Source organism: Dryobates pubescens, chromosome 1 (assembly GCF_014839835.1).
Source record: "Dryobates pubescens isolate bDryPub1 chromosome 1, bDryPub1.pri, whole genome shotgun sequence".
Classification (NCBI taxonomy): Eukaryota; Metazoa; Chordata; class Aves; order Piciformes; family Picidae; genus Dryobates; species Dryobates pubescens.
In genome coordinates, this window is record NC_071612.1 from 17,066,996 (window position 1) to 17,082,587 (window position 15,592).

At 45.2% G+C, this 15,592-nt stretch overlaps 1 protein-coding gene across 1 annotated transcript in view; it reads left to right on the forward strand.

The window, feature by feature from the left end:
- The first annotated feature begins 1,488 nt into the window (after positions 1-1,488).
- Positions 1,489-15,592, forward strand: part of ENPP6 (ectonucleotide pyrophosphatase/phosphodiesterase 6) — a 28,526-nt gene continuing 14,422 nt past the window's right edge. The window contains exons 1-2 of the mRNA XM_009910866.2: positions 1,489-1,744; positions 12,572-12,751. Coding sequence (XP_009909168.1) covers positions 1,501-1,744; positions 12,572-12,751 — 424 coding nt within the window. The 5' untranslated portion in view covers positions 1,489-1,500. The remainder of the gene's footprint in view (positions 1,745-12,571; positions 12,752-15,592) is intronic.

Sequence of the window (15,592 nt, forward strand, 5' to 3'; positions counted from 1 at the left end):
GAGGAAGAAGAGTTTTGCCTGAGAAGGTGAACAGGAGCATAGCCAGCTGAAGATACTGAGCAGCCCTGCTCAACTGCAGGCTCCCCCTGCTCTGTCCTCTTCCATTTACCTTAAGCAACTGCCTCCTGCAGAAAATCCCAGCACCCCTCTCTCTGTTAGGGCATCTTCTTTTTTGTGCTGAAAGCCTTGTGGGAGAAAGACAGGGACGGCATCCTGCCAGCCATGTCTCAGGAGCAGTGAACTGCAAACCACTGCTCTGTCTCATGGGCACTGACCAGTGCAATGCTGTGCAAAATGCAAGCCAGGATGTAATGGGGTTTTGTACAGGGCAAGGGAGGCTGAAAGTAGCCATGCTGAACTTGCATTAGCCCAGTGTTCAGTAACAGGTGGCTAGACACGCTGGACACACAATTGGGAGCTTTGTGATGAGGTAAAAAAGATTCAGACATCCAACCCAGGGTGGGGGCCAACTCTTGCAACCTGCCCCAGGTGTAAACATCTATGAAGGGCTGTTCCCATGATGAATGGGACAATGCTATGAACTTCTTTAATTTAGAGAAACAAATTCAAATAAAGTGAGTTAACATGTAATTATGGTGTACAACAGGTGCTGGCATTGCTTTACAGGTATAGTTAGGTTCCTGTGGCTGGCAGGAAAATAAGCTGGTGGCGATCCACGACTAAAGTGTGACACTTTTTTTAATATGAAATTTGGCACCATCCTGTTCTTTGTATCTTAATAAGATCAATGACCAGAACATAAATGTATAATTTGTTCTGTCTAATGCTGAACACTAGATTTTTCTATTAGAGCATCAGGAGCTGGATTAGTTAGTCCCCACGGCAGCATAGCAAAAGTGGAGAGGACAAGGCTCTTTGCGGGGGCTCGGGTCCATGCGGAGGTGAGCTCGCTCAGCGCAGCTATGCCATGGAGGTGTTGAACCTAAACGTACTGGCGAGATGCTTGGCCTTAAGCTCAGTCTGAGTGTCTGCCACAAGCCACTGCCGGAAAGATCATTAGAAAGCGCGCATTGACGTAGCTGGAACTGCAACACTTTTTAACAGCCAGCAGCCCCTCTCTGTGGGACCTCTGCAAGCCTGAGCCCGGACGTGGGGCTGGGCTGGCCGGCCGGCGGGCGGGCTCTGCTCGCCGCTCTCAGCAGCTCTGGGAGCGGGCTGAGCGCTGGTCCCTCCTCGCCCGGGGCCAGCTGGCAGCTTTCCTTCCCCGCCCTTACCCTCCCTCGGGACCTCCTGACAGGCTCTACTTACTTTTGCGCCGTGTTTTCCCGGTCGTCGTGAAGCCTGTTCTTTGTAGCCGGGCAGCACCGAGCTCTTCCCCCCGCTCGAGGTTAATTATCTGCTTGCAATCAACCTGCGACCTCCCACGCCCTCGGAGCGCGGGGCAGTCCTGCAGCTTTAACAGGGGCAGTAGGGGCGGGAGGAGAGTAGTGTGCAGCCGGCTCCTCGCCGTTGCCCGCCGACCCCTCGCCGTTGCCCGCCATGGGGAGCCTCCGCCTCCTCGCTGCAGCTCTCGCTGTCCTCCTGCTGCCCCCCGCCGCCCCTTCGGCCCACCGCAAGCTCTTGGTGTTCTTGCTCGATGGCTTTCGCTTCGACTACATCGACGACAGCGAGCTGGAGGGTCTGCCGGGCTTTCGGGACATCGTGAACATGGGGGTGAAGGTGGATTACATGACTCCAGACTTCCCCAGCCTCTCCTACCCAAATTACTACACGCTGATGACGGGTGAGTTCTTGTGTTTCTGTGCCGCGATGCTCCGCAGAGCTGTCAGCACCCTGCGCCAAAAGTGGAGGGCAGCTGCCCGTGACGTCTTCTTCTAAAGATGATGTAAAAATAACACAACTTGTGCTTTTAGCTGGGAATTTAAAACTGTGGCATTACAGCTCAGTATTGCTTTCTTAAAAACTGCTTTGAACTTGGACGTGCTGCTTGGAGATGATTTTTGAAGTTTCCCTTTGTGCTCCCACTGTGCTACCCAGTCCTCATGTCCTGCCACCAGCTTGGCCATCCAGGGCTCTCTGGTTGGAAGTACTGAGGGGGTTACTGCATATAGAACACAGAAACAAGTGGGAAATGTGCAGAAGATGAATACAGAGCCTGCTCAACGCCTTTCCAGTTAATAAAAAGACTTATAAACTGAGGGTGTGTAAGATAGAAGGTTATTTTCAGTCAGCAGGTTTGTTTTGGCAAGTTCAGTGTTAAATTTCTTCTTAAATTTAAACTTACTACTTTGATAGCTCCCTGTCTTAACTTTGTCTTCAGTCTTCATATCTGTAATAATATGAAATAGCCAAATACAAGAATATTAAGGGTTTTTACTTTTGCGCCCCTTAAGTTTTCTGATTGCTAGCTTTCATTATACTGTTCTGCTTTTAATCTAAGTGGAACAATGATGATTACAGTGATACTAGGAAGGTGCAGAGAGTACAGCTGGGTTATTACCACCAGATACCACACCCTGGAAATAACAGCTGAGTTATAAAAACCCAAACCAAACATATATATATATATAGATGTAATAAACAAGACCATCCCATCTAGTGAGGAGGAGTGGGAAAAATCTCTCCTAGGATATGTAGCATCTTTTGCTGTCCTCAGAACAATACAGTGTCCATTGGCTTGCTGGGAAAGCAAAGAGATGCCATTGTAAGACAAAAATCTGGCATCTGTTGTGCCCAGCTTGTTATGAAACAGCTTAACTCTTTCCTCCCTCTCAAAAGGAATGCCTTTCTCTTGCTCATCTCTGAACAGAAAAGAGTACAAAACCACCAGAAGTTTTTTTGCATGACTTGGTGCAAATGCATGAGTGCAAAGCAGATGTGATGACTGAAAACAGAGGTGTTTAATCATTTCAGACCACATTCTTTATCCATGTAAACTGGCTTAATCCTTCATCCTAAACAAAACCCCTTTGGATGGTGGTGTTAAAGAGCAGGAAACTGACTGCTTTTGCTCCTTACCATATTTAATCATCACTCCTATTAAGTGCATATACATTGAGTGAGGTCTATAACTGGCCTTTTGAGGAGTTTTGAAAACATCCCATTTTTCTCTCACAAAGGAGTTTTGTTTAGGATGATGAAATGTCACTTCTGCACTCGTCACAATTTTTAGGGTACCAGATTTCAGGTCAGAGTAATGAGACAATCTATGAGACCAAACTCAACTCTTCTTGCAAGACTCCTGGCCTTCATGATGAGGATCTCAAGCCAATTACAGCTAAAATGCAAACATCAATTCAGCTAGATATCATGAGTCACAGCAGTCTTCAATAAGTCAAGAACAAAGTTTAGGTGATAAACACATCCAAGGGAAGATCCAACACTGCACTTCAGCCCTTTGGGTGTTAGTGTACCACATGACAGCAGGGTAAATCCTGCATCTGTGCTGATCTTGCTACCAATGCCATGGTTGTAGCCTCCATGAAAAAGGGATGCCACATTTTAGGCAGTGGTGGGCTTAGGAGTCTGTATCATCCAGAAGACATTAGCATTACCTGTGTTCAGTCTGTGCATGTTCAATTTGGAAAGCTGGGACAGCTTCTGGACAAAATGTGGCATGGCAGTGTGACAGAAGCATCACACTTTAGGAACCTGCTAGGTGCAAGCAAGCTACTGTCTGTGTCCCCATCATTGCTGTATGGGCATGTGAAAGCTTGCATCACATCTCACCATTCATGTATCTCCACTGTGTCCTAAGACACCATCACCATTGGGATGAGTCAGTCCTCTCAAGTCTGAACTTGCTTCCTCCTGTCCAGAGCTGCAGACAGAGGTTATGGAGGTCAGAAGCATCTGCCTTGCTGCTTCTCAGCGCAGGCATTAATTTGTATCCATCAGCCCTGCCAGAAGGTAGCTATCCTCTGCAACAAGCAACTAACAAGCAGTAGCACATGGTGCAGCTGCCTGGTTATCTGCAGGATCTTTTAGTCATTCTATTTTACTGATGTTTTAAAGAGAGCAGCCTAACTGATTTACTATTTACAAGAAATAGCAAGTTTACTGAGGTTTTCAAAGCTATGCTCAGATAGGCAGAATCTTAACTGATTGCTACAAGTGAGTGGTTTAGATCACTTAAATAGTCACTGTCAGGTATTAGCAAAAGTGATTTTAATGTGAACTTCTTAAAGTGTGACTTAAAGTTCACAGCTGCAAGGTTCATTCTATTATTTGCTACGTGGAAGAAGCATACAGAGAAAAATTAAGTTAGAACAGTGCTAGCATCACAAATCTTGAGAAGTGTCCCTGTTCAGTGCAAGAATCATCTGGTAGGCAGACAAGTTGTAATTCAGGGAGCGCTCAGGTTACGCTCATCCAATGATCTGTTGTGGATAAAAGGCCTCATTGCCTGAAGAGGCATCTCAGTTCAAGGGGAGATCTCTGCCATACAGCTGCACTGCTTAGCAGGGAGATCTCAAAGAAGGCTCACTTAGATACTAAGTGCTTGGGGTGTAGTCAAAGGTATGTATGAGACATCTTGTGCTCACAACTTTCTTTGCTCCTTGATTCTTGGAGCAGCCACCCTACTATTCATATGTAATAGCATGATCAGTGTTCTAAGATCATGCTCACTGGGTCATTCTGGTTATTTGTGGGTTGGCTAGAGGAGTTCTTGGGCTGGTTATGGCTCAGTTCTTTATCTCTCCTGGAGCCTGCCTGAAAATGCTGCAAGTTTGTTTAAGGAGATCAAGTGCATCTGTCACACTGATAATCAAGACCAATGGATCTAAACCAAACTAATGAATTGTATGCTAATGTGAAGCATACCCCATTTTGCTGAGACTAGGTGGTAGGCAAAGCACAGACACAGTGGAGGAATAGGACCCAGCCCAGGTAACCTAGGAGGTAAATTTTGGTAGGGAAGCAGTAGGAGGGAAATTACTTGCCCGAGGTCCTGCATTGCTGCAGGGTGATGATGGCAGAGCTTTCCACAGCAGAGCCACCTCTTGCTTAAATCTGCTGCTGCTGTTAGCCTATGAGAAAATATTTGCTGGAGCTTCCCAGAGTGACACAGAGAGCCTCAGCCCAAAGCCTGGGGCCTGCCTTGATTGTTTGTGGTGGTTGGTTTGTTTGTTTGTTTTTCTCCTTTCTCCCCATCTGTAGCAATTATGGGAAAGAAAAAATAGAAACAAGAGGAATGTGAATGGTTTTCTTCACGTAAAGTCATGGAGTGACTCAGAATATGGGGAAAACCTCTCATCTCCCTGAAAGCCAAGGCACCAAATCACAACCTTCCACCCCAGGACATCCCCCCTGCTGCACCCACCGTGTGGTATTGGGTCACATTGCTCTCCTCCAGCTCCCCCTCACTCAGCAATGGTAACAACAAGTGTAAAGACACTGACTGTCGCAGCTGCACACTTCAGTCTTCCACCAGGGATGGGCTAGGGTGGCACTCGCAGCTCAACAGGATGGCAACGCACTGCTCTGAATTAGCTGGAAGACAATGCTACTTGCATGAAGCAGCACCAAACACTAGCCAAGTCATTACTGGAGCAAAGGGATCTCACTGACACTCAAATGGAAAAGTTTTGTTATAAAAGTCGGCTGGTGTGCAAGGCAGCTCAAAGCTGTAACATTTTAAACCACCACTCTTTGAAAAGCTGTCTGCTCTAACAACTTCATTTGTGCCACCTGTCTCACTTTTGGCTTCCACAGTGGTGTAAAGACTGGTTCTTGAGTGGTTGGTTTGTTTTCTGAGTTGCTAGGCTGAATCTTCTCTTGTGTCCTAGCTGTCCCTGTTCTGGTTAGGATATTTCAGTTGTTGACCTGAAAGGCGTGACCTTAAGTCGCTGTTGCTGCTGACACGTGTGATTGAGTGCGCACTGTGGGACTCGGCGTGGGCTTGGCAGAGACTCCCCCTCAAAGCCACCTCCAGTCTCTGCCAAAAAGCCCCTTACAATTACCATCTTTTCTTTATATAGCTACATCATCTACACATGCATGCTTATGTTTAATAGAAGGCAGGGATATGGTAATGAGTTCTAGCAAACTCCTGGGCTGCTTTGAGTATGCATCTTCCTTGTGGAGAGGTCTTTCTCATGCGTCCTTTGAACGACTCATCTTCTCACGCAGGCACAGCTGCTCAGGACTTATCTAAGGTAAACATTCTGCGGTCCTGAGAAAGCTGGCATTTATTTATCATCTCAGGCTCTCTTTCAAACCAAAACAGTCTGAACATTTTACCCTCTGTTCTCAAAACAAGTCAACTGTCCTACCACCCTGAATGTTGTATTTTGTAACGCAAATCACAAACCACTATTGCATTTATAACACCTTTTCCCTGCTGTGACCTAGCTCTGCAAGGAGCTCTCATGCCAAGCAAGCATGAGTTATTGCTTCAGAGCCCCTTCTGCCACGTCTCTCAAGAAAATCTGCTCATGCTGAGAGGTTTAGGTCTCCCTCACCTGCCAACCTGCAGGTGTTGGGAGTGTGCTGCAGGGACACCCTGTGTCTCAGCTACCCTGAAGCCCTCCCAGCTCAGAGCATGGAGGGGCCCTTCACGTTTCCAGCCCCAGCCAGCATAAACACCAGCGTATGGTATCCCATCTGATCTGGAAGCCCAGGAAGGATTTATTTTCCAAGATCCTAACCACAAATGAGGTCTCTTCTGGCAGGTCCTCCACAAGTGCCTGCAGCCAGGTCAGCTGTGCAGCCCTGTGTCCAAAAGTTGTATTTCACTTGGCCTCAGTGGAAGCTGGGAGAGTCTCTGCTCACAGAGGCGGGTGGGGAGCTGCTGGCAAGGTGCACCCGTGTCTTTGGGCAGAACCTGAACCTAAATACTTGACAGAGAGGCTGAGAGGTCCCATGAAGCTTGTGGGATGGAGAAGAATGTTGAACAGTGGATGTTTCAGTTTTGTGTACCTAGGGTGAGTGCTGTGGTCTTTGCAGGACTGTCCCATGGTTGCCATAACTCAGTGATGGCATGTTTGGGGCTCCTCTAAAATACAGGGGTGGTGCATGATGTTTTCATAGCCACTGCAGTTTAGCCCTGTATGTGCCATTGCCTTCTCTGCATAGCAAGAGGAAGAGTGGCAACGTGGCAGATGTCCCAGGGATGGGTGGCAGCCAAGGTCTGCTCTGCCAGACTGAGGGTTTCACTTATGTTCTGTGTTTCTCCTGCCCTTCCCTCACTTCTCACCCTCAACGCTGGCACACTTGACTGCTGAGGAGAGGCGTTGGTGGATGATGCTGTGGTCCGATGCGTACCTGTGCTGGGCTTGGCGTGGGCACAAGGGAACCCCCCACACCCCTGTGCCCCAGTGTATGCTGCAACCCACTTATTCCATGTTTTCTAGGAGCAAATGGAGTCCTCTGAGGTCTGACTGATGTGCATGTGTACATTTATTGTTGGCTGTGAGAGAGCTCCTGGTTTACAGCACAGCATCTCCATTCCACTTCCGCTTGGTACCCAGGGAAGCCCCACCTGCTGATGGCTCTAGCAGATGCCTCTCTTCTGCTTCCAGGTTACCAGTATTCAGACTCCAGCCTGGTCCAGAAAAGGATGCTAATAATTTATGTTTAGCAATTAAGCAAGTCTTTAACTAGATAAACAGTACCTGTGTATTGTCTGCGGCATCAAACTGGAAGGATAGGAGTACAACAGGGAAACTTATTATTGGTACACGTGAATGGAAACTCTCCCAGCTTCACTGTCCAAGCTAGGAGAAGAAAAAAAATCAGCCAGGACACAAAGAACATGATGAGTGACAAGGGAATATGATTTTTGATTCTTGCTCCTCTTTCAGCCACCATGTATGCCAGCAACAGCAAAGATTTGAAGGATTCTGTTTATGACATGCAACTTTGAAATCAATGTTCTTTTCTTTTCTTGAATTCAGTAGCTTTCCAGTTCTAAAATTCTGTGTTGAGAAGCAAAAGAGAAGAACAAAGTCTATGCTAATAGTGTTAACTGGCAGGAAGGGGTACTATCCTAGCAAGGACAGGCTGGAGAAGAGAGTGGGAACGTGGAGAGTTTTTAATTTTCACATTCTTTGTCGTGCTTTGTTCACTTGCTGCTTCCAGAAAGGCTGCAATGCCAAGTGCCAAGATTTTTCTCTTTCACACATACACAAAATGCTGTAAAAATCTGTGTGTGCTTTCTACCAGTTAAAAAAAAAATGGAAATACTTTTGAAGTGGGGAACAGAAAGTTTTCTCTAGCACAAATGCTGCAAACTGAAGCACAGGTTTTTTCCTTCTTACTAGCTGACAACTAGTGTACAGAAAGACACCAGACGGTTGTATCCTCTCTAGTGGCACAGGAGGCATCTTTGCCCATTGTTTTGTTCAGCCCTGTTGCAGTGCTTGGTTCTGCAGTGCCCTTGAGCTGTACCCAGCTGTAGGTGGCAAAGGGTCCCAGTGTGGTCCTTCAGCCCACTGCTGCTACTCATTTCAGGACACCAGCTGACAGCTTGGAGCACCTGCTTTCCAAGGACATCGTCTGCCTTCCTGCACAAGCAAGCATCTGTAAAGCCTAAGCAGGATGCTTAGGAAGCAATTTTCATGCATCCCAGCCCTGCCCCATTAGGAAAGCATTGAATGAAGAGTTTCACACTCTGTGAATCCTCTTCAGGAAAAAAAAAAGATTAAATTGCTGTATACAGCAGAGACTTTTCTGTGCCTTTGGATGTGATCCTACTTGGATTGCAAATCATGATCTGTCTGGTATTTGAGGTCATAGAAATTTGGAAAGACCTTGCCATCAAGATCTTCTGGGAACACAAATTTTCTATGCATGCCTTGCAGGTACACTTTTGCTTGGGACCACGTTGCCCAGAGCAGCAATCTCTCTCTCTGATGTCTCATGAGCCCTGGTCTTCACCAGGTCCCTTAAGATGTAGCACATATGTTTTGTTTTTTTTTTCCCCTGAAGTCTTTCTTTTCAAAGCAGGGCAGATGAGACCCAGCAGGTGAAGAGCAGAACAGGGCATATATCAAAGCAAGCAGGCAGAGTTGGCCCCTTCAGGATGTTCTGCTTACAGCAGGCTGCATTCAGTCTTTGGTGATAGTCTTTGGAGTGGGAATGTGGTGCTGGTGACTTTGAAGCCTTGCTGTCTTCCTCTGCAAGAGCAGAGCTTTTTCCAGAGCAAGTCATCTGGCAGGTATCCAGGGGATTTGGAAGTGGGCTGAAGAGATGATGAATGAGCAGGTCTGAGTCAGTGTTTAGATGGCTCTTCAAACATGGGAATAGCAGAGGAAAGATATTGTGGGGAGGGAAGGAAGGGGAGAGAGGAAACCGTGTGTTTCATGTGGGCTCTTAAAACCTACCTATGTTATGTGTATGCAGGTGTTTCTGTGGAAGAACTTAGCTCTTCCTCAGCTTACATAGCCCTGCAACAGCCTATACTTGCATCTGCCCTCCTGACTCATGTCACAAAGTGGCGACATTGTGGTGGGATGTGGGAGGAAAGGTCTCCCCATAGTGGGAAAGCGTGCACACAGTATTACATAGTGCAGTACATTTAGCTGAATGTGTGTGCTTACATTTGTCATCAAGCAGATACTCTGGGTAGGTCACGGAACCTTCACTGCATTGGCTAATAAACACACCACGGGTTCTCTGATAAGCCTGATTTGCTCAGTGCAGAGATGTTTTACCTCTGCTTTGTTGCCTGATGCACCAGACATGGCATTGCACATCTGCCACACTCTTCCTGTCTTTCAGAAAAAGATTGAGTGTCTCAGAAGGGCATTTTCTCTTGCAGACAGATGCAGATGGTCCCCGAATGATACATCATGTGCCTACTGGTGATGCTACATGCTATCTCTGCAGCCGGTGAAAGACCACAAAGGAAAGGTCATTCCTGTAGCAAATACTACAGGAGCACACACTGGTTGCATGTAGGCAATTCAGGGTGCAGAGTGTTACTGTGCTGTTGGTGTGTGTGGCCAAGCCATTGAGTGTTTCATTGGTGGTTTTTCTTTTTTCATTTTTTTTTTTTCTCTCCAGTCTTTATCTTTGCTTTGCATGGATTTATTTGAGTACTGACATAAGTGCCTGGAGACATGGGAATGTGCTTTAGACAAAGCCAGTGCTGCAAGAAGTGTAGTGTCCAAGAAAGTTGTGGCACACAGACCTGCAAATGCTTTTGCTGGCTCTTTTCCAGATGGATACAGCAGTTATCGTATCCCTGGGAACTATACCCTCTTTGTTTTCCTCTGTTGCTGGAGGAAGGGGGTGGGGGGTGCTTTTTACTACAATTGCAGGGAGTTTAAATAACGACTTCTGTATGCTGAAATTGCTTTTTGCCTAGGTCCTACTTTTGAAATTCCTAAGATAGCACTTGATTACACAGGAAAGCTGCAGTAATGGAAGCAATAATAAATTCAGTGTGTTATGGTAACTGCCTAACACCATGTTGCTATTTTGATAATCATTAAAAAGGAGATTACCAAAGGTCATTTTCTCAGACTTAAGAAAATAAGCTACAAGAGGGGATGTAAATAACTGGGACTGCACAGGTGACCCAAAAGAAATTTGAGAAGTGACCTCGATTCTGTATGTGCATGTCTTTGGGGGGCAGAAACACCAACTAATGTAAGGCTTTTTAATCAGTGAGCAAGGCACAGAATAGCCATGATTGAAGATTAACAAAGGTTGAAAAAAACCCAAACAAACAACTAAAATTAGATATGAGGCATAATCTTTGAATAGTGTTTACTGGGATGAACAACCCCGGGAAGAGATTGACTAGTTGGTTATTGATGTCTCCTAAGGAGGTTCAACGTCTTTCTGGGTCATGAGCTTCAGGCAAGCAGAAATTCATGACTCCAGGCAGCATTAAATGGTCCTGTCTTTTGGTCTGTCTGTTCATCTTATCTTCCTTTCTGTCCCTGGGAATCAGGAATATCTGCAAAGAAAATGGATTCCGTGTAGTTTCCTAGGTCTCTTTTTCAATATAAAAAGAGAGAGTTGGAGTTCATAGAAGAATGAACTTGTCTCATGTGGAGATCAGAAGAATACCATCCTCTGTATCACTGTGCATAGTTAATTAAACCTCCCAACAACACTACAAAGAACCTTCTCCATTCTGTTCCTTGAAGAAGTGGGCACACTGATAGTAGACCTTAAATCCTCTGTGGAACTTACACCAGTAGCAGTTGGAGCGCATTGTTTCACACTATGCATCCTACAAACAGGTGACTTAACAGGTTCACCACCAACCTCTGTTTCCCAGGCTGGCACCATTGGCCTGCCTGCAGTTTAGCAGGTTGATGTATGCTCAGGAGTTTTCCTGGGTTTAACTCAGGTGGAAGCTGAGTCCCAGCAGTCCAGTTATAACAGAGGGCTTTTCTCATTCCCCCACCCCTCCGCGGGTGGGTGAGGAGGAAAGAAGCCTGGAAAGCAAAATGTTAGTTGAGGTAAGGACAATTTCCTATTGCAAGTGTATCAGATTACACAAAGGGAAAACAGACAGACAGGAGAAGAGGTAGCAGCATACACAGCAGATGAAACCACCACCACTGTGAGCAGACCAAAACTGAAAGAAAAAGGACAAACCCCAGGCTGAAACTGGGGAAGGAGGAAATGTTTTGCATCACTGAAATACTTCTCAGCAGGGACTGAGAGTTCAAAATCCATTCCAAGATCACTTCTACCTAAATTATAGAGAGTCCTCTTCTGATCCCCATGCTCAGTCTCACAATAACCAAAGCCTGTTGTCTGGATCCTTGCAATATTGTGACTCGCCAGCCAACAATGACAGTGTGACACACGTGCACCACTTAGTACTTTTTAAGATATGGAAATTGTGAACCCCCAGTACAACTTAATCTTCAATTTATCTTTTCCCATTTTTTACTAATTCACCTGCAGATTAACACTTACAATGCAGAATCTTCTCTCCTGGCAATGACAAGAAGTGAGAGCCATCTCTTGGTTATTGCATACTAGTTTCTTGCAATATAAAGAAGGGCCCAAGGGTCCCCAAGATGCAGTAAGAAGACTGAAAATGTCTGATGAAATGATCGTTGTCTCTACAACCCAGCACAAATTGTGTTTGTTAAAAACAAACAAAAAACCTAACAGCAACAAAAAGGTAAAATTAGTAAAAATAAGAACTAAACCAAACTGCTACCACTGTGGTGTCTGTGTGTGGACTGGGCACAGGATGTTGAGCACGCCACAGGATGTAAGATTCATTTCTTCTGGTCTCAGCTATTTGAAGCCTGGCTGGCTGAAGCTGAGTGAATGATGTGATCTTTCTCTACAATCAGCAGAAAGCAATATGCCTCTCCAGAGGAGAACCCCTCCCAGATACTTTAGATACTGAGGATGGTATGAATTGCTTTCTGGAGGGGCCTCTTCTCCATTGACTGTGAAGGGAACACAAGTGACTGACAAGATTCAGTAACTAGATGGCTGAATTGGGAGGGCAATGGAGAGCTACCTAAAGGACCTTATTAAAAGGTAACAGAATCAGGAGGATCATATGAGCAGTTGCAAGGTAAGAGGTCCCAGAGTTCAAATCAAGGTTTTTCAGCTGATTTGCTGGATGTTGCAGTGGTGCTGCTGGTGTAATTTTGTTTGTTTGTTTTCTCTGCTTCTGAAGGTCGCCACTGTGAGGTTCACCAGATGATTGGAAACTACATGTGGGATGAAAAGACAAACGTGTCTTTTGATATCGGAGTGAATAAAGAAAGCCTGCTGCCTCTCTGGTGGAATGGATCAGAGCCTTTGTGGGTTACAATGATGAAAATGAAAAAGAACGTTTCCATGTACTACTGGCCAGGTCAGTATGTCAAAAGCTGCTACCCTCTTAATAGTGCATCTTTACATCTAACCACTCCATATACTGTAGGATGGCTTTTTAATACAATTATGAAATACAGACAAGAATTATGAGTACATTACTAACCACTTGTAGAAGTGAATTATCTTTTCTTAGGCCGTGACAATCTGCATATGCTTAGAAAGGAAAACATTGAAGTGTCACTGCAGGTAGCTTCCACTGAACAGTACCCTCAGGGGGGTGCTGGCTTGCAGAACATCCTCTCCTCCACCAACTACTTGGCCCTTGTGCCTACCTGCAGCTTCTGCTGCACTCAATGGTTGCTCCATGAATGGTTCTTAGTCACTTATCAAGGTTAAACAGTAACCATCCTCCCCAAATTCTTGTTTGGTTTTAACTTGGAAATTAATAGCTGAGAGCTGAAGATCTGGTTTATGGGGACAGAAAAATTCAGCTGAAAGCAAAGCATCTTTTGGTGAGCACTGTTGTCCTCTGTCTTTAACTGTGCTGAGGTCCCAGTTGCTCTGAGCTGTTCATTTTGGAGGGGCTAGGCCTTACACAGATAGTGAACCACTGAAAATGTTACCAACATATAATAATGTGTCTTTGTTAGCAAATAGGAGTAGACCCTTAGGCTGTCCATTAAGGGACCCACATGGAAATAAATGTTCCAGCTGTGCAGCCAGATCAAATCCCTTGTAAGGTACTCAGTTTCTCACTCTTCTGACCTTTTAACTCTGCTACCTGAACAGTATGCAGATACCATCCTATGTGTAGCTACAGACTAGAGGACCACATGTTAGCAAAACTATACTGAATACAGCCAGTGTCAGTGGCAGCAGACTCATGCCGTGGGCTCCCAGCCAGCTCATCTGCATCCTAACACACATATGCCTGGCCATGCAATGTGGCTAATGGCATCCCGGAAAAAAGGCCACAGTTCTCAGGAAAGGGAAGAAAGAGTGAACCAAGATGAAAAAAATATTGAAAAGCTATCCAGAGTATTTCTACAGTACTGAAGGGAGAAGAGATCTGGAGGTGACAGAATTGAAGGGACTGGCATTTCAGTTTAGATATAATGGTTTGGATCAGCCCTCAAGAAAAAAGCCACCTTCTTCTTACTGGAGATCACCCAAGTGACCTGAGAGCATTAGTAGGACAGAGAAAATACAGAATAATATTGAAATTCTTCTAAAGATTTGCAAAAAGCCCCACACCTGTTTCTATAGACTATTAATTTGTAACTACTAATGTAACTGCATTGTATAGGTATAATTATTTATTGAATAGATGCAATAGAGAGAGATTGCAATCCAAAAGAACAATTTCACTTTCCATTAAATGCCTCTGGACTTCACCTAGCCCTTTCCTGTTGCCCTTTGAGTGTTGTCCTCCAGGAAGAAGACACATGAGGGCTGTCCATGTCTCCCTGCATACATACTTACACCCTTCATGCTTACCTACTTCCAGTGGAATATTGCAAGGAGCAATAGAGCCTCCCTATTCCCAGTGCCTATGCTGCCAGGTGGATACATTGACTCTCCTGGGGAACAGAGAGGGAATATTTTGCATGGATCTGGCATTTTAGCTGTGGACTGTGATGTGTACATCTGTCTGTCATTAATTATTTATCTGTGATAGTCGACCTTTGGCAAAGTCGTCAGTGCCTCAGTTCAGCAAACGCTTAAGCACATGCTTATTTTAAGGGTGGTCATGGTCTCAAAGGACACATTGGCCATACAGGGTCAGGGACAGGGCAGGCAATGGGGTGAAACGAAGAACTATTGAACTAAACCACAGGGCAGTTGTAACTCCAGATGTAACTGAAGTAAACAGAAGTCTCCCCAAATGCAATAATAATTATTCCATTTTTCCCTATGTGATCTTTTGAAACAGTTTTCTAGTTCCACAGAATGGCTGTCATCCTTTCTTAAACATCTAGTCCTGTTGTTTTAAAGCTTTAATGCTTACCAAGACATTTGACTGGGGAGTGATACCAAACAAAATTAAATTAAAAATAGGGGTTTAATAACCAAGGTGGGTAGAGGTCACACAGGCATTTGCACTGCATATGATCCACTATTAGTGATTAACATTCCAGCCTGCTGCTTAGTAATGGAATCTTCAAATCTGGTAAAGATCCAAACAGGGGAAAAAATGGGAAACACTTCATAGGAGCAGCAACATACAGCCAAATTCCTCACACCTTGTTCTGGAAAGTGCTATTTCATCTCTAGCCAGGGATGAAGACAAACAAGACCAATCAAACTTAGCAGAAAAGCATTGTGACTATCAGAGAGCTGATTCCCAGGGTTAACTTACACCAGTGCCATTTTCTCCTCAGAGCCAGTTCTAAGTTTACTGAAGTCTGAACCCAAAATCTGCCACTTCATATTGTTCCTTATGTCCCTCTCTCATGCATAGTCAATGCTTAAAGGGAGAAATTCCAGATCCCAGCAAACAGGGACACAAAGCAGGAGGCCTGTCAGATGGGAACACATCCATCACAGCTTAATCTGTGAGCCAACAAGTACAGCAAAAGCAATTCATGATCATCTGGACTTTCTTGCTTCTACAAGTGGAGTCATCAAAATGCCACCATGCCAAGGGTCCCAACCACTTCTTCTGCCAAAATATATTCACTTAGCATGAAAGGACATTTTACTTCTTTCTTCAATGTGTTTATTAGGCAATTCCTGCTCTTCAGGGCGTTCCTGGGGAAAATGTCATATACCCTCTGACTGATTGCTGACTAAAACACAACAGCTAACACCACATGTGAGGTGAAACGCACAACCTTGCACCCAGGTTGCCTGTCTGAAGCACTGCTACTGCAGTGAA